Genomic DNA, 20,280 nt, shown 5'->3' with positions numbered 1-20,280 from the left:
TAAAAAACAGTCACAGATTTGAGCATTTTAGAACAAAATTTAAGATACTGATTATAGAGGAGACATTAACTGGTCCTTGGAAGAGAATAGCACAATATTTTACCTGGAAACACAAACTGATGTTAATAAGGGACACAAAAGGCACCTGTTTTGAATCACCAGATGCACAAAAATCTAAGGTTTTAACATTAGGATGATTTTCAAACGTATAAGATTTGGTCCTTGTCCCACTCTGGTCCTGTAAGTGCAGTGGGAAATCCTGGCAAGTGTTACTAATAAACATCCTGAACAGCATTTCAAGTAGACTCTCGGCTCAAAGCTGCAGTTGTGTTTATGTGAGAAACTTCATTTATCTTTATAAGAGGACAGCCATGCATCACAAGTCAACTTCTCTCCTCTCAGTTGTGTCTTTTTAAGGTAAAGTGGCTTTGTTTCAATAAATTCCCTATAAAATAAAGTGGTTGTCTGAATCTCCAAGTACCATTTAGGAAACATGCTAAACTGCCTGAACTCCTCACAGCTTATTCAGACCTATATATATATAGGTTATATTTATTGTATTCAGGTGAAGAAAAATTATGTCATGAAATGCCTGGAGCATATTTCTCCTCTAAAGAAATTATAAATAAAAATATTATTTTTTGTGAACATTCTCTATATTTTTCACCTTCAAGCAGTTTTCCATCCACAATTTTCATTACTGTAATGCAAAAAATGTGAATTTTTTAATTACAAAAAATATAATATTTTTTTTTCTTAATAAAAAATAATATTAAATATTTTGTAAAGTATAATTAGTACGATATTTACAACAACTGTAGTATTTGTTGTGCTGCTCGTATAATATTATTATATGATGCATTACAGAAACGAAAAAAAGAGAAATGTGGCATTTGGGTTGTAAATTTGCTTAATTTTCACAAAAATATTATGCCAAATAGAATTATGCCAATTAAAAAAAAAAACAGAATAAATATATATATATATATATAAATATTATTATTAATTTTTTTAATTTTCTTTTTTTTTTGTACTGCTTGTATAATATATAATAATATTATATGATGCATTACAGAAATAAAAATGTGGCGTTTGGGTTGTTAATTTGCTTAATTTTCATTAAAACATTATGCCAAATAGAATTACGCAAAAAAAAAAAAATTGACAAAACAGAATGGGAAAAAAATAAATTATATAATAATAATAATAATAATAATAATAATAATAATAATAGTAGTAATAATATTATATATATATATATATATATATATATATTTTTTTTTTTTTTTTTTTGCAAAAACGGATAACACCATTTATAATAATTTTCTTTTTATATTAAAATCTTGTTTTTTATTGTGTTAGCTGTGTATATATATATATATATATATATATATATATATATATATATATATATATATATATAAATAAATAAATCTATTTTTTAATACTATTTTATAAAATTTGATTTATAATATATTACGTAATAATTTAATAAGTACAACTAGTAAAACAATTACTAAAATTGTAGCATTTGCTGTACTGAATTTATGTATCGAGTATTGAATTTTGCCATTTAGGTTGTAAATTTGCTTAATTTTCAAGAAGATTTTATGCAATATAAAAAATAAAACTGATACAAAACATTTTTTCCCTTCTGATGTTGGGGTAAAATATGACCCAGGCATTTCATTGAGAAATTCACCATTTACAATGCAGAACATGAGAAAGGACTAACTACACGAACACGTCACTGTGAAACAAACGTGGCTAGAGAAGGATTTGCTCAGGATACTCAATGCATTTCATTCTATTACAAAAATATGAAAAATAAAAAACGATGGCATGTCGTAAAGTGCTGTAAACGTGTTTTATACTAACAAGTATTCTGTTGTTCTTACACTGCATTACAAGCAGATTGTGTCCTCTGTAAAACAGTGAGTGATTTCAGTGCTGGACATCTGTGGATTGATTATTAGTGGTTCTGCTAGTTCTTTCTAGTTTAAACAGAGGAAGTGGTTTATATCCACAATGTGACATCTGGGCAACTGCACAGAGAAATTACTATTTAACTTTGTGGACAGAAACAGTGCAAATCACAATGTCACAGCTTGAAGTGAATCTATGTGCGTTTGTGTATATGCAACTGTTGGCATCCACGTATGGATTAATATAACGTGGCGATTCAGTACATTTTCAGTATCGCTCCTTCCTAGTTGTGAGTGCACATTATGTCAAGTCTGACAAAATACCTTAAACCTGTTTAAAACCCGTTTTTCTTTGCTCCATTGAATGTTTTTCCATGAATGTCTCTCTCTCATGCTTCCTACTTCCTTATGCGGGAGCGCTGTCTAGCCAGTCTGTTCATGAAGCAGCAGGTCACAGTGGAGATGATCAATATGCCCACAAACAGAGCCGACGACACGCCGATCACCAGCGGTAAGAGCAGCAGATCGGCAACTGAGGAGAAAATAAATTAATTAAAACATATCAATAATTAGTCGTCAGTTCAACACCAGATCTCACTATGGGTAACTATACTTCCTGTGGTGAACAATAAAAACAATAAATAATATTTATTAATTAAAATTATTAATAATTTTGACACTAAGGTACAAAGAGGTTGTAGTGTCCACAAAAAAAAGTAGGAAAAAAAAGGAATATATACAATTTATTTTTAAATAAAAGTAAATATTATTTATATTTAAATAAAAAAATATATATAACATGGTGGTAAAAAAACAACAACAAATTATAAATAAAATGTTCATATTTGTTAAAAAAAATAGGGAAAAACAAAGAATATATAAAATGCACTTTTAGTGCTTTCAAATTTATTTAAATAAATATATTTTTTTAAATAAAAAAGTAAATATTAAAATAAAGATTATTTTATTATTATTATCTTAAAATACACTTTATTCTAAAACGCATAACAATATGCATGCACACATATATGAATAAAATGTTTATACACTTTAGAATAAAATACATCTTATTTTAACAAAATAAATCGTTAAGAAAATTTTATATATATATGGTGGTAAATAAAAATTATAAATAAAAAATATATAAAATGCATTTTTAGTGCTTTCAAATTAATTGTGCACACATAACAAAAAATACTTTATTAAAATAAAATATTCAAATAGTATAAAAATTATTTTCAAATATATTTAATTCTAAAACGCATAAAAATATGCATGCACATATATATGAATAAAATGTTTATGCACTTTAGAATAAAATACATCTTATTTTAACAAAATAAATCGTTAAGAAAATTATATATATATATATATATATATATATATGGTGGTAAATACAAATTATAAATAAAATTATAAATAAAAATATATAAAATGCATTTTTAGTGCTTTCAAATTAATTGTGCACACATAACAAAAAATACTTTATTAAAATAAAATATTCAAATAGTATAAAAATTATTTTCAAATATATTTAATTCTAAAATGTATAACAATATGCATGCACACATATTAATAAGAAGGTTATACACTTCAGAATACAATCTTAATATCTTAAAATAGTTAATACATTTTTATTTTAACAAATATATATATCAAATATGCTGTCAACTTTATTAAAGTAAATATTAAAGTTAATAAAAGTAAGTATTATCCAGATAATGTTTTTACATTTAATTTTCTTCAGTACAATCGCAGTCCATTTAAATTTAAAAACAACAAAACTTATTTTGTTACCTTAACAATATACAAAATTATTTCCTAACAGTATTTTTTAAATATAAAATAATATATGTGACCCTGGACCACAAAACCAGTCACAAGGTTAAATTTGACAAAACTGAGATGTATACATCATATTAAAGCTCAATAAATAAGCTTTCTATTGATGTATGGTTTGTTAGGATAGGGCAATATTTGGCTGAGATACAACTATTTGAAATCAGAAATCTGAGGATGCAAAAAAATCAAAAATACTGAGAAAATCACCTTTAAAGTTGTCCAAATTAAGTACTTAACAATGCATATTACAAATCAAAAATTACATTTTGATATGTTTACAGTAGGAATTTTACAAAAAATCTTCACGGAACATGATCTTTACTTAATTTCCTAATGATTTTTGGCATAAAAGAAAAATCAAAAATTTTGACCCATGCAATGTATTTTTGGCTATTGCTACAAATATACCCCAGCGACTTAAGACTGGTTTTGTGGTCCAGGGTCACATATATATAATATATATAGATGCCTTGATATTTTAGGAAGGTAAAAATCATATTTGAGGGTCATTGCCATCAAAATATTTTTTAGGAAACTAAATACTGCCAGACACATTATTCCTATTATAGAAACAGACTTAATCTGATCATAACTCACCTCGTGCGTACAGGTACAGTTGTACAGACTCTGACTCGGCTTTAGCACCGGTGTTGTACCATCCGCCGCGTGGATCCTGCGACCAAACCTCTGCTCGACACTGATAGTGTCCCTTATCCTCCTCGACGGCCGAGAAGATCCTCAACCTGTAGGAGCCTGCAGACATGCGGTCCACGCTCAAATCGCTGCCGTTGCTGTAGATGCGCGTCAGACCGTCGTGGGTCATAGTCGCGAGGAGGCGGCCTGTGCTCTCCTCAGAAAGCGTGGCGTCTTTCTTTGTTGCTTCTTCCGGCTTGTGAAGCCACTGCACCTCCACTTGCGAAGCGCCGGTGATTTCCACAGAGATGTTGCAGAAGAGGGTTACGGTGCTGCCGCGCTTCAGGAGCGGTCGACGCGGTAAATCGATGCTAGCAGATACACGGACCTCTGAATGGACACATAAACACAAACACTATGTTAATACATTCTCAGCATGGCATCTGGGTCAAAAAAAAAAATATATATTTTTTTTATTGCACAATATGTAAGTTTTTGCTGCTAGAAGGTGCATATTCAAAACAAACAAAGAAACAAAGGCGCAGTTGGATGTTTTCTGCAAAATAAAACTGGAAAAGTGTATGACGTCTTAAACTTAAAACATTCTTCAAAACATTTAGGATAATGTAAATACACAAGTCAGCAAAATATATGTGACCCTGGACCACAAAACCAGTCTTAAGTCGCTGGGGTATATTTGTAGCAATAGCCAAAAATACATTGTATGGGTCAAAATTATTGATTTTTCTTTTATGCCAAAAATCATTAGGAAATTAGGTAAATATCATGTTACATTAAGATTTTTTGTAAAATTCCTGTTGTAAACCTATCAAAATGTAATTTTTGATTAGTAATATGCATTGTTAAGAACTTAATTTGGACAACTTTAAAGGTGATTTTCTCAGTATTTTGATTTTTTGCACCCTTAGATTCCAGATTTTCAAATAGATGTATCTCGGCCAAATATTGTCCTATCCTAACAAACCATACATCAATAGAAAGCTTATTTATTGAGCTTTCAAATGATGTATATATCTTAGTTTTGTAAAATTTAACCTTATGACTGGTTTTGTGGTCTTGGGTCACATATAACACTGTTCTAGTGGTTTTGAGATATTTTAATAAAAAAATACATAACGTACATATTGTGCCTTTAAATTAGGGATTTTTTATGTTTTAAAATTAAAACTAGGTGAAAAATTATATTACAATTTTTTTTTAGCTTTTCCATAGTATGCTATACACTACTATTTAAAAGCTTGGGGTTGGTAAGATTTTTAATGTTTCTGAAAAAAAAAAAAAAAATCTTTTTCTGCTCACAACAGCATATTTGATACAGTTAAAATTGTAAAATATTATTACAATTTAAGAACCATTTCTGAATTACTATCAATGTGAAAACAGCTGCTCAATATTTTTGTGGAAACTCTGATACATTTTATTTTTTAGGACTCACAGATAAATAGAAAGTTCAAAAAAACAGCATTTATCTGAAACAGAAATCTTTTGCAACATTATAAATGTTTTTGTCGTTTTTTTATCAATTGAATGCATCCTTGATAAAAGTATACATTTCTTTAAAATAAATAAATAAATTACAGACCTTACTGACCCCAAACTTTTTAATTGTACTTCAAAATATACTGTATATGATGTAAGATCATGCACCAATGAATATATTTTGTAAAATTCCTACTGCAAATATGTGACCCTGGACCACAAAACCAGTCTTAAGTCGCTGGGGTATATTTGTAGCAATAGCCAAAAATACATTGCATGGGTCAAAATTATTGATTTTTCTTTTATGTCAAAAATCATTAGGAAATTAAGTAAAGATCATATTCCATGAAGATATTTTTTGTAAAATTCCTACTGTAAACATATCAAAATGTAATTTTTGATTAGTAATATGCATTGTTAAGAACCTAATTTGGACAACTTTAAAGGTGATTTTCTCAGTATTTTGATTTTTTTGCACCCTCAGATTCCAGATTTTCCAATAGATGTATCTCGGCCAAATATTGTCCAATCCTAACAAACCATACATCAATAGAAAGCTTATTTATTGAGCTCATATGATGTATATATCTCAGTTTTGTAAAATTTAACCTTATGACTGGTTTTGTGGTCCAGGGTCACATATATCAAAACTTTTTGATTAATAATATGCATTGCTAAGAACTTCATTTTTTCCACTTTACAGGCAATTTTCTCAATATTTAGATTTTTTTCGCACCCTCAGATTTTCAAATAGTTGTATCTCTGCCAAATACTGTCCTATCCTAACAAACCACACATCAATGGAAAGCTTGGACCAGGGTCACATTTTCTCACATACCTTCAGTTTTCAGGCTAACAGTGACCCAGTCTGATCTCTGCGTTATTGTGGTGGGACTCGTCGGTCCTGGCGTTTTCCTCCCGGCATAGACGCTCACGGCGCAGCGGTAGAGTCCAGCGTCGGCTGGGTGAACGGAGAACAGGCGCAGAGAGAACCTCCCGTCGGCCTCCTTCTCCATGCTGCCTCCTCCCGCCCTGCTAACATCATCACCCCAGGCCACCACACCGTCAGGAGACACACGGGCCACCTCCACCTCCACACCGCCCGCCGGCCCACGCCGCATCCACTGCACCAGCAGCGCCGAGCGATTCCAGGCGCCCACTCCGGACACCTGACAGGTGAGGCTGAGGGGAGCGCCAGGCTGCAGAGAGACGTCACCGTCTGGTACAGAGCGGACGGTCAGTGTGTCCGCTAGTGTGGAGAAAGGAAATACACAGGCTGGTTATTAAATTCAGAGCTTTGAAGAAAAACAAAAAAACCAACACTTCTTACTGCCATTTCTAAAGTCAGCAGGTCCAAAAACATTGATGCTCAGGCAGTGTTGTTTTCGTCAACGATGACGAAATCATTTCGTCGACGCCACTTTTTTTCAGGACGATAACGAGACGATGACGAGATAAAAATGGCTCGTTGATGACTAAAACATGACGAGACGTGTGTGAGTTTTCGTTGACGAGACGAGAATAGACGAAAATGTTAGTGGGTGGTCCGTCAGACGTTTAAAATGCATGACATTTCTGCTTATTGTGCATGCCAGTTAAAACCGAAAAAGTATCTGCCGCTATGGCAAGCCGTTTTAGCATTAAATGCTCTTTGCTATACTAGTATGGCAAGCCGTTTTAGCATTCTATCCTTGATTGGTTACGCTCAACACGTCACATTGTTGTCTCAGACAGACAGACGATTAACCATGATGGCGGCAGTTTGCACACAGGGTGGTCGCAAACGGCGAGAGGAACTATGGGTGTATTTCAAATATGTGACCCTGGACCACAAAACCAGTCATAAGGTTAAATTTGACAAAACTGAGATATATACATCATATGAAAATCTTCATGGAACATGAACTTTACTTAATTTCTTAATGATTTTTGACCAAAAAAAAAGAAAAATCAATAATTTTGACCCATACAATGTATTTTTGGCTATTGCTACAAATATACCCCAGCGACTTAAGACTTAAGTCTTGTGGGCCAGGGCCACATATATGTCTTTCATGTCTAAAACCATTCCTTCATTATTGTAATTATTGGTGAAAATAGTCGATACTTACTGACCTACATTAATTTGTTAAAAGACTACTTTTTCCCCTTTTTTTGACTAAAACTAGACTAAAACCTTTTTGACTTTTCGTCGACTAAAATTGGGCTAAAACTATCACATATAGAAGTGACTAAAATTTGACTAAAACTAATAAGCATTTTAGTTCAAAAGACTAAGACTAAATCTAAGATGGTTGTCAAAAACAACACTGTGCTCAGGGCTCGACAATAAGGACTGCTCGATGGCCCGATCTGACATTATCGAGTATTAGGGATGCACAGAATGTTCGGCAGAATAAATTATACAGAACATTGGCATGACGTGATCAAATAGAGGCGTGCACTAATGCAGCAAACATGTGGTCAGTGTGGAAGCATTTAAAACTGCCTGAGAAAGAAGCAAAAATTAGGGCTGCACGATATTGGGAAAAAATTACATTGCAATATATTTTTTTCTTGCGATATATTTTGCGATGTGTGCAAATTCATTTATGTTCATCAGGTTGTTTTGAACTGCTTAAAAATCTAATAATAATTCAAGAATAATTGGGGCAATTTAAGCATTTTTAAAGCTTATTTTGGGTAGTTTCATAAACAGTTTGACTCGCCTTATTCACTGTCAATTCAGGCAAATCAAGGCTCTAATATGAAATTAATAATGAATGTTGCTTTTACCCTGATGAAAGGGAAATCAGCTTCTTCCTTTCACGAAAAACATTAAAAGCTTAGCCAAGATGGAGGAACAGCTGATCATAGCTGTTACAGGGATAACATTTTTTAGCAGCAGAGCTACTGCAAGCAATTTTTAGTTTTGGAAATCCATTTATTTTTGCTGAAACTTCCGCGTCTTTACGAGAGCGCGGCTCATGGTTGCTTAGCAACGGCAGACGCCACTGGAGCTCAAGTGACAGAGCGCTTTGGAAAGAAGGAGAAAGCGGCGCGCCTAGCATTTTCCACGCGTTTTAGGCGCGACATGTGAACGGTCCCTTAAATTCGTAGTGTTTCCGCGAGTTGTGGCAACAACTGCCACGCACTCCCGACAAAGCACCTGTTTTTGGTCAGCAGCATCCTTTTTGTATCCAAAATACTTCCATATGACCGACACAGCTCTATTAATACATTTATTCTAACATTCTCCTTTGCTCAGCAAGGCTGCATTCACTTGTACATTAAAAACACACGCCTGATTCAAGAAGGGGGTCTTAAAAATGGCCAAAGAATATATTAACTTATTAATTTTAAGTTAAATTGTACTTTGTTGGTAGGCTATAATGTCTACTAAAACTAGAATTTAAAAATGTTCAGTGTTTAGTAAATATTTTTAAATTATAGTTTTATAATTGATTTTATTTTTTGAAAGGCAAGACAAAACTGTAAAAAGCACATTTTGGCTATTTAATTTATGCAATGAAGAAGAATTTTATTGATTTTATACAACAGTTCAATTAACAGGAAGTTAATAATATTAAGAGACTTACATTTTAGACGATTTTTCTATTTTGCCAATGAAAATAGCTCTAAACAAACAAAGACATGCATTTTTTTTTTTTGCATTTCTGAGCAACAGCGTTTCCTACCGAATAAATCAGCTGTTTGAATTAATTTGTTTAATGAATCAAATGCTTCGCTTCTGAATGAATTAGTCGTTTGACTGAATCAGTTGAATCTCAATGACTCACTCATTAACAGTGACTTACTGCTGCCTACTGCCAGTTTTAATTTCACATTTAAAGTGTCTTTTCATAATAATTTCCTAAATGAATATTAAAAACATAACTTTTTTTTTTGCATTTGTAATTGCTTTTTACTGAACAATTTTAATAAGGGTTAAATCCAGATTTATACAGTGAACACTATGTTAGTGTGTTCACTTTCCCAACTATATGTAATATTTAAAGTTAAGTTAAGTTATTAAAGTTGCAGTTTTTGGTGTCATAACCTTATTTGTAAAGGTTACATTTATCAGAAACAATGAAAACAACAACTATTTTATTTCATCACTTTTTTTTGTGGGGCCACTGAAAATTTTGTACAAATTTGAAAAATCCTTAGCGTTGTGCCCTGATGCTGATGCTGCACTGTCTATTAGTACAAGCACACAAAACATGCATCAGATGAAACAGGAGAGGTTGTTTCTAACCAAGCGGTTGAACGGTGAGATTCCCGAGCTCCATGGTCCTCTGTGCGATGCGTTCCCATTTGCCATCCGGATCTCTGATCCACTGCGTAGCCTCGCAGAAATACGACCCAGAATCCTCCGGTGCTACAGCGCTGATCTTCAACACATACAGATCCCGGCCTCCGTCCCCTTTGCGTTTTTCCACAGCGATCTCTCCATCCCTGTATCTCTTCCCGTAGGCACCGCTGTGGCCGGGCGTCACACGCAGCTCACGGTCGATAGCGATGATCTCTCTCAGGTTGTGACCCAGAGACTCCGTACCCCTGCTGCTCCGCACGCCGAATGTGACGGACACGTGAGTGTGCTGATCTGATTGGACGGACGCGGCGCATGTCAGCTGGAGCTCCGTGCCTTCGATAACAGGCTGGCCGCTCAGAATGCGAGAGTGGGTTATTAGCAGAGTGTCTGGAATCACTGTGGAAAAAGATGGACAAAATGATTTCGATTAATATTTATGTGTAAGAATATTTTAAAAATTTTCCAAAAATTTTTTTGGGGACCATTTGAATGACATGCCCCAAGAGGTTGTCAAATTTTAAACAGTTAAACCACAAGGAAATGTCATAATATGCATAATTAAAAAAAATGTCTACACTGTAAAAAGTTTTCACCAGTTTCAACTTAAAGGAACACTCCACTTTTTTTTTGGAAATAGACTCATTCTCCAACTCCCGAGTTAATAAGTTGAGTTTTACCGTTTTGAAATCCATTCAACCGTTCTCCTGTTCTGGCGATATCACTTTTAGCATAGCTTAGCATAGATCATTGAATCCTATTAGACCAATAGCATCGCGTTCAAAAATGACCGAGTTTCCATATTTGTCCTATTTAAAACTTGACTCTTGTGTAGTTATATCGTGTACTAAGACCGGTGGAAATGCATAGCTGCGAGTTTCTAGGCTGATAAGATTAGGAACTACACTTCCATTCCGGCGTAATAGTCAAGGAAGTTTGCTGCCGTAATAAGGCTGAAGCAGGCGGAGTATTATCAGAAATGAGTTCCCAGCTAGTTTAGCATTTGCACATGTGCTGCGTGGTATTACTGCTCCTGCTTCGGAACTTTCAGAACAAAAATTTACAGATAATGTACTCACCCTCTTGTCATCCAAGATGTTCATGTCTTTCTTTCTTTAGTCGTAAAGAAATTATGTTTTTGAGGAAAACATTTCAGGATTTCTCTCTATATAATGGACTTCTATGGTGCCCCTGAGTTTGAACTTCCAAAATGCAGTTTAAATGCAGCTTCAATTTATATACTTTTTAATCTCTAAACAGAGTACGCAAAGAGCTAAACAAGACAAGCATTTGAGGTTAAAAAGTTATATAAATTGCAATTTTTTTTTTAGAAAATAACCAATCGTTTTGCTGTGATCATTTAGAGCCCTTTAAAGCTGCATTTTGAAAGTTCAAACTCGGGGGCACCATAGAAGTCCATTAAATGGAGAGAAATCCTGAAATTTCCTTACGACTGAAGAAAGAAAGACAAGAACATCTTGGATGACAAGGGAGTCAGTACATTATCTGTAAATTTTTGTTCTGAAAGTGAACAACTCCTTTAAGACCATTTAGAAAATAATCTGCATATCTTCCAGTTAGCATTTGATGTATCCTAAATAAAATCTTTAAAAATTAATTTTAATTTTTTTGCATACTTGGACCAAATTACAGGTTGATTGGATCAAGCACACAATAAAAAAGTAATATTCACCATTATTTTTCTTCTTATTTTATTACTTCACTGACAACTCTCATGAAAAAAGGGTGAATTAAGACTTAAGACCTTTTAGACAATAAGCTGCATATCTTCTAGTTAGCATTTGATGTATTCTCAATACAATCTTTAAAAAATATTTTCACATTTTGTGCATACTTGTACCAAATTACAACTTGATTGGAAATAACACACAATAAAAACAGTGATATTTACCATTATTTCTCTTCTTATTTTAACACTTCACTGACACCTCTAATGAAAAAAGGGTAAATTAAAACTTTAAGATGCACAGAAACCCCTAATAGAAATGTAGCACATGCATTTGAAATACGATGTCATTTTTTAAATAATCTTCATCATCAACATCATTGACCAATCTGTCATTTTTCTGATATACCACCTACCTTTGACCACCACTGATGAACTATAGTTCCCTTGGAAGCGGGTGTCAGTGCTAGGCGTGTAACACTCGTACCGGCCCTGATCCTCTGCACGGAGCCTCTGGATTATCAGCCTGGCTTTGTCGCCCGAATCCCTCTCGACCCGAACCTCTCCGCCCTGCACACGACTCTGGAATGGCAAATACGGGAAGCCCTCATCCCGCGTAGACACCACACCGATCTGTCGACCCCCAGCATCCTCCCGATACAGGTACCACTCGAAATCCTGCGTCCGCGGGCCTTCGTATCCCGAAACGGCACAGGGCAGGGACAGCGAGAACCCTGCGACCCGGTACAGCGGCCCGGCGGGAAGAGTGACCTCACGGCACAAACAGCACTGGAACTCTAACACAAACAGAGACAGAACATTAACTACAGCGATCAATTCATGCAAAGCAGTTTTCCAAGTGAGGTCGATAAATGAGCTCACACTGCACTGCACAATATTTCCACTTCAATCATCTAATTTAAATGGGAATATTGTACATGTGCAAAAAATTCTAATTCAATTTAATCTACTCCACACCTACTGAAGCACAGGTGATGAACGTAAGGATGTTGTAAAAAAATACAGGGCTTCTGCAGGTTGCATGAATGTATATTTAAAACTTTTAAAAGATGTTTTTAAGACCAACAACAGAAAAAAAAAAATAGTTGCATTAAGGGGAGACACTGAAGGCAAAAACACTGTTTTGAGATTTTGGGCTTTTCGGCTTTTCATAAAGTGTTTTTTCAGACTAGTGAGAAGAAAACATCCAAAAGACACTGTTAGGTGTTTCTTTCTTGGCACTTTATCTATTTGTGTCAATAGATTTCAATTACAATCCATATTTTTAAAGGCTGTTTTGACTTGACCAAACTAAACACATTTTGAAATAAGTAATAACAGCATGGAGCACTAGTTTAATAGCATAAATTTAGCGTTGCATTGAAACGATACGTATTTTGAAAAGTAATGTACTCATAAATATGAATATTTGCATAGAAATACTGACTGACCAAGCAATGCAAGTGAATTAATCATGAATAACCTCTCCGGATATATTAGGACAAAACATGAAGTAAGTTGCACCGTCTTGCTTCAGACTGATGTCAACCATTGTACGAATAAATGTTCGTAACATTTTTACCTTTACTGTAGCGTTTTTGCTATACTTAAAAAGTATACGCTTGTATTGACAGATCGGAGAAATGGCGCTACCGGAAATGCTTCAGAACCAGACATGCGCAGTAGCGTTCCAACGTGCTTGAAATGGTCTATATGTATATCACTTTTTAATTTGACAAAAAAGGCTTGTACAGCTCCAAATCACTAGAGTTTAGAAATATTATGATAATTATAATTGCATTATAAGTGCACAAAAGTGGTATATTTTTGTCAGTATACCAGTCTTTTTTTTTTTTTTATCAAAACTAATTTACTCGAGAAGTGTTAAATTGATCAAAAGTGAGTTTATGATTAAAGCAATAACAAATATTTGCTCCAGAATCAGATAATTGTTCCAAATAACAAATAATGCAAATATCTGGTGAAACGTCTGGTGTTTTTAGCATCTGTACTCTCAATATATGAGGACATGAACTCATGAACACACAAAATGATTCACACACTCATCATGAATGCGCATACTGTACACATGCTTTAGGTGCTTTAAAAGGTTCTTCACAGCAATGCCGTAGAAGAACCATTTTTGGTTCCACAAAGAACCATTCAGTCAGAGGTTCTTTAAAGAACCATCTCTTTCTTACCTTTTTATAATCTGAAGAACCGTCTTTCATCACAAAGAACCTTTTGTGAAACAGAAAGGTTCTTCAGATGTTAAAGGTTCTTTATGGAACCATTTGTGACCCTGGACCACAAAACCAGTCATAAGGTTAAATTTGACAAAACTGAGATTTATACATATGGAAGCTCAATAAATAAGCTTTCTATTGATGTATGGTTTGTTAGGATAGGACAATATTTGGCTGAGATACAACTATTTGAAATCAGAAATCTGAGGATGCAAAAAAATCAAAAAGACTGAGAAAATCACCTTTAAAGTTGTCCAAATTAGGTTCTTAATGCATATAACAAATCAAAAATTACATTTTGATATGTTTACAGTTGGAATTTTACAAAAAATCTTCATGGAACATGAACTTTACTTAATTTCTTAATGATTTTTGGCATAAAAGAAAAATCTAAAATTTTGACCCATGCAATGTATTTTTGGCTATTGCTACAAATATACCCCAGAGACTTAAGACTGGTTTTGTGGTCCAGGGTCACATTTAAACAAAAAATGTTCTTCTTTGGCATCATGAAGCACCATTATTTTTAAGAGTGTATATGCACAGGCGTTTCTTCATCTATTGCAAATTTTAGAAAATAAACTGCATATCTTCCAATTAGTATTTGATGTATCCTAAATACAATGTTACAAAAATATTTTACAATTTTCTGCACACTTGCACCAAATTACAGCTTGATTGGAAATAGCACAAAATAAAAAAAGTGATATTTACCTTGATTTTTCTTAATATTTAAGCTCAATCTCCTCACTGACACCTTTTGTAAAGTTTAAGTTTTTTGTAGTTTTAGAAAATTACATAGGCTAGAATGGTTAGTGTGATGAAAACTTTGCTAGAAAACTTATTTTCTATAATTCAATGTGGACTGGTATAGGTGTGTCATGTTGGTTGTGGTTTCTAGTACATATGTAAAGCACTTCAACTTTGGTGGTTTTATTAATGCTATATAAATAAAAAGAAAAAAATTAAACAGTAGGGATCAATACATGCGAAGCAGTTTTCCAAATCAGATCAATAAATTAGCACAATATTCTCATTTAAATGAGGGCACCGTCAAATATCACGCGGGACTGGGTGTAAGTACTGTTTATTCATGCCCACCCTTTGTTTGTGTGTGTTGTAATGCGTCTCTGAATGAAAGGGTCTGAATAATAAACAGTAATCCCATTCTGCCAGTCTACGCCCATTTTACAACCTGTGAGGTCACAGCTGAGCTCATCGTTTTTAATAGGGTGAGTCATTTCGCAGACCTGTCTGAGGGTTATTTACATACATCCTCATTCTGCTAAAGAACCAGAAATAAACCAGACACTTTTAACCATATAAAGCTACTGCATTACCTTGGATACATGCACTTCTAAGGCCTTTAAATGATCAACAAATTCAAGGTTTGCTGTTAAACGTGTCACACACAATCTACTACACTTTCTTTTGTTTAGTGCAATTGTACAAAAGTCCACCTTCAGCCGTTGTCTTTTTGCTCTTAAATCTGTGACTTTTAAAAAGTAAGAACAACTGTAGCAATTTATCCAGATGAGCACCTACTGGACTGAAGCAGTTTGGCTTTACTTGATTCTCCACAAATCATTTTTTAGAGTCTCAAATCTGATCATTAGGATTTTTTGAGGAACGTTTGTTTCCAAAAGTGTTGCTTTTTACTCTTCTTCAGTGGAAGAATTAACTTCCCAATCCTCCAAAACATCTCACAGCTTTTGAGGAATGTTTATTTGTTCATCTCTCAATCATCATTGGATTACATTGCATTATCTGTTTGGGTCATTTCAATCTAATCTTAGGACATATTATTGGAGATATAAAGTGACCACTGATATTTACATCATTTTATGTCAGTATCTGCTGTGCTGTTAGAAAGATCTCATTGATTTATATTACAAGGATCAGAATTTCATCTACGTTTTGTCCTTATAAATATCGGCATCTGCAATTCCAGATGTAAATTTTGTGTTTGACATGCACTAGGCAGCAAAAGGTAAACTTCTGACTTCAATGCAAAAAACAATTCCCCACAGTTAGTGAGCTGTCCCTTTGTTTGACTGGTGATTGCATATGCAGAAATGTAAACAGGTTCAGATAAACTAGTCTATTGTAATGTGGTTGAGTGTTGACATGAGTATGATGTCACCTGTCTTGTTTAACCACAACATTTACCAAAGCCTGAAAAACAAGACAGGTGTTGACAGGCTTCCAAAGCAAACATTTAGCACTGCGTAAACGACGTAGTTCCTCACAGAAAACCATAGTACTCTTCTCTGCAGGCAACATTGAGTGTGACTATGACTGCAAATCCAAAGCACATTTTAATTTCATTTTCATTTCTTTAAAAGAAGTATTTCTGGTTTATTGTTATGGCGGTTACTAACAATGACTGTATTTGGTGAAAAAGACGGTCATTTCTGCAAGTGTTCTCTGGCCGGCATCAGGCTCTTCTGGTAGGTCAGTCTAGTTTCGGTGACTCATGGGAAGTGACCACACTCACCCTCTGATAATGACCGGAGAACAGAAGCTTTAAGCGGATCAGACGCGTAATTAAAGCGCAACCAGAGCAGCAGGCCAGTGGAAATCCTGCACAGCTTATACGTACATTGTGATGGTATTATTATACTGTGTGGAAATGAAGGAATCGCTATACTGTATAAAAGTATCATGTTTTCCTGGTGCTCAAACACTAGCAAACCAAAGGTCATGGGTTTGATTCCAAGGGAAAGCAAAAAAAAAAAAAACTGGTAAAACTGATGTTTCTTCATCTAAACTGAATATCTTCTAGTTAGTATTTGATATATTCTAAATACAATGTTAAAAAGATATTTTAACATTTTCTGCATACTTGCACCAAATTAGAGCTTGTTTGGAAAAAGCATACAATAAAAATAGTGATATTTACCTTGATTTTTCTTAACGTTTATCTCTTCACTGGCACTAGTTTTAGAAAATTAAATCTCTAATAGGCTAGACTGATTTGTTGTAATGGAAACAAAGCAATTTTGCTTTTTTATAACTGATATAGATATTTATTTTCTATAATTCAATCTGAACAGGTATAGGGATTATTTGTTATGATCTTTGCTGTGTCATGTTGGTCATGGTTTTATTTTGGTACAAGTGTAAAGCACTTTAACTTTCATTGTTTTATTTGTGCTATTTAAATAAAAAGACAAATAAATAATTTTCATACAGTAGGTATAGTAACTTCAAGAACTGGTAAAATTTAAATGTGTACTTTAAATACAATATAAGTCACTTTGGATAAAAGCATAACACAAGCTTTTGTGACAATGCCGACATGAAATAAAGGGTCAAATAAAGAACATACCTCTACAATAACTGAAACATTGGTAATGACACTAAACTAGAGTATCAGATGGTAAAACCAAAGTACACTGATATATATGGCACTAAATGACCAAGATGGTACACCAAGGTACTTAAAATGTATTGCAGTGGAGTATGGTGCTTGCAACACCAATGTTGTGGGTTCGATTCCCAAGGAATGTATGAACTGATTAAATGAAAAACAGGTTGCTTTGGATAAAAGCGTCTGCTAAATGTGTAAATGGAAAAAACATGGCACATGTAAAAAATTAATAAAATAAAACATGGTAGTACAATGTAGTATATATATATATATATATATATATATATATATATATATATATATATATATATAATATATACATATATTTCCATGGTAATGATGGCTTTGAATGATTACCATGTTCCTATACCATGGTATTTACATGCTTCTCCAATGAATACTACCACAGACAACGTGGTATTACCATGTTACTTAGATTTATACCTCTAAATACGCACTGCATCTTCATATTTACATAAAACATTAATATATGACATGAATATTTCTTTTTCGTAACATACCAACATGGCAGTACAATATTACCTCACTGTTATTGGAGGACTGAGTTGGATTATATTGAGCAGATGGACATTAAACATGAGCAGATTGGACTCACCCCACAGTAAAGCGATGAACGTGATCCACATCTCGAGATCTGATCTCCACAACACACTCGCGTTTACACCGTTTTACTATAGTAAAAACACATGTTACCGCGTGCTGTCCTCGGGCTGGTGCTGAAATCAAACATTCATTTAATCACGACTGACGAGACAAACAAACACGGACGCGCTTCTGATTTCACCCGCGGATTATCTCCCATATACGCGCGTGTTTTAAAACAGCAATGCAGTTGCGCAAACGATTCGGTGTTCCGGTCGTTATCGCTGTTTTACGCCTCCCTTTTCCCTCGCGATCATCGTCCAAACGATTCACACATAAATCAGGCGGTCGACTGAAAGTAGTGCAGACGTCACGCGCAAGCGGACTGACGCTCATCGGTCCGTTCGTCGTCCAGTGAAGTGACGCAGCGCGGATGAACACAGCCAATGAGAGGCCGATGCGATGAGACGCTTGGATCAGTTTTAATGTTTGAGGTTAAATCGATGTTTAAATGTAGGCCAGTCAGTGGCGGTTCTACACGGAGGCCAAGGGAGGCCCGTGCCCCTGTAGACATGTCCTTGGCCACCCCTGTGGCCCCCCCCGTGCTGACCAAATAAAAAAAGTATTAATTAATTATGATTTTACACACGAGCGCCAAAAGCGGAACTAATGCGACGAATCGTTCTACTTACATGGGTAAATTAGAGCGGCGCACACAAACACTGCAGTAAAAATTAGAACTACTCTTGGATAGAGGAGCTACAATTTATTTCTCCTGTTGCAAGAGTCGAAGGTAAGCAAAACAATTTCATTTCGGGAGTGACTTTCTTTCACATAACCGTGTTACTTTTGTTTTTCACACTGATAATTAAATCAAGTTTGTAAATGGCTTTGTAAAATCTTTGTTAACATTAGTTAATAAAAATATACAGCTGTTCATTGTTAGTTCATGTTAGTTCACAGTGCATGAACTAATGTTAACAAGAATTTAATAAAGTATTAGTAAATGTTGAAATTAACATTAACAAAGATTAATTAATGCTGTATACGTGCAGTTCATTATTAGTTCATGTGAACTATATGTAGTTAACTAATGTTGACCAACGAACCTTATTGTAAAGTGCTACCAAAAACTTCACAGAAAATCTGAAAATCATATCTAAGCAAAAAACGAAAGGCAATGCATGCCCCTAAATTTCTTCTTATTCTAATAGTTATCATGAAACGAGGAAGGGACATAGCGTCCTTTTTTGCCCCAGTAAACAAAAATGTTGTACCCTTTGTTGTACCCTGGAGTTTTGTTCACATTGAATTGACACACTGTATTTGTACCCTGTACTGCATTTATCATTTTTTATGGCCTTACCTCTTTTGCACCTGCACTCACTCCTGTACAAGATAAATGTTTTAGGGATGCTCATTTCAGTTAATTTTCCTGACCGACAACCGCTGCTCATTATCCGAACATTAACCTTAACTGATACAATTAGAATAATAAACTTGTTTAAAATAAAAAAAATAGAATGCACGATTATCTGTGATGATACATAAATACAAGCAAATGTTTTATTTTAACGTGCAAACAGCAGCATACAGAGCAACAACAAAAACTGCATTCATATACTCAAATTATCACGCATCAGCTGCGCTTCTGAGAACAGAGAAAATCAGAATGAAAAAAAAAAAAGAATAATTTAAACAGGCCTACACTAAATATTTATAAATTAAATAACTACCTAATTAAGATGACAAAACTAAAACACACTGAAATCTTTCTATGCACTTTGAAGAACGGTACCGTATTCTTCTCGTTGGACATAAAAATATATAGCAGGCCAGCCCCCCAACTATCCCTCAGTGTACCTAGTTTTTACTTATGTCGACATGCTGTACAGACTGGATAGACTGTTAACTCTTAGATCCGCGACAAAAACACATCACAAAAATCATTTCAATTTGCGGTTGGGGTCTTTTCATCCACTGGTCATATGTGGATAAACGTGTTCTCACAGCGTTCAATAGCCAATCACAGACATTTCTGTTGATGTCATTATCGCAGTGGCCAATCAGAGGCAGCTATGTTACGATCCACTCACCACTTAAAGTGCCGGTTCAGTTCTGCTGAAATTCTACACCTCTGAGAAGAGAACTCTCTCATTAAAACAAAGAAAGTGTAG

General features: G+C 34.3%; 1 protein-coding gene across 1 annotated transcript; it reads right to left on the bottom strand.

Moving 5' to 3' along the window:
- Positions 1-1,559: 1,559 nt before the first annotated feature.
- On the bottom strand, positions 1,560-18,423 carry igsf8 (immunoglobulin superfamily, member 8). Its single transcript, XM_073852379.1, has 6 exons — positions 18,117-18,423; positions 12,298-12,678; positions 10,141-10,593; positions 6,739-7,149; positions 4,365-4,790; positions 1,560-2,457 (listed from the first exon to the last, which is right to left on the bottom strand). Exons 1-6 carry the CDS (start codon positions 18,145-18,147, stop codon positions 2,324-2,326), a joined length of 1,836 nt encoding a protein of 611 aa, XP_073708480.1. The 5' UTR covers positions 18,148-18,423; the 3' UTR covers positions 1,560-2,323.
- Positions 18,424-20,280: the final 1,857 nt, after the last annotated feature.

Source organism: Garra rufa, chromosome 12 (genome assembly GCF_049309525.1).
Source record: "Garra rufa chromosome 12, GarRuf1.0, whole genome shotgun sequence".
Taxonomy (NCBI): Eukaryota; Metazoa; Chordata; class Actinopteri; order Cypriniformes; family Cyprinidae; genus Garra; species Garra rufa.
Note: the sequence above shows the minus strand (reverse complement) of the source record. Positions and strands in the feature narration are given on the sequence as shown.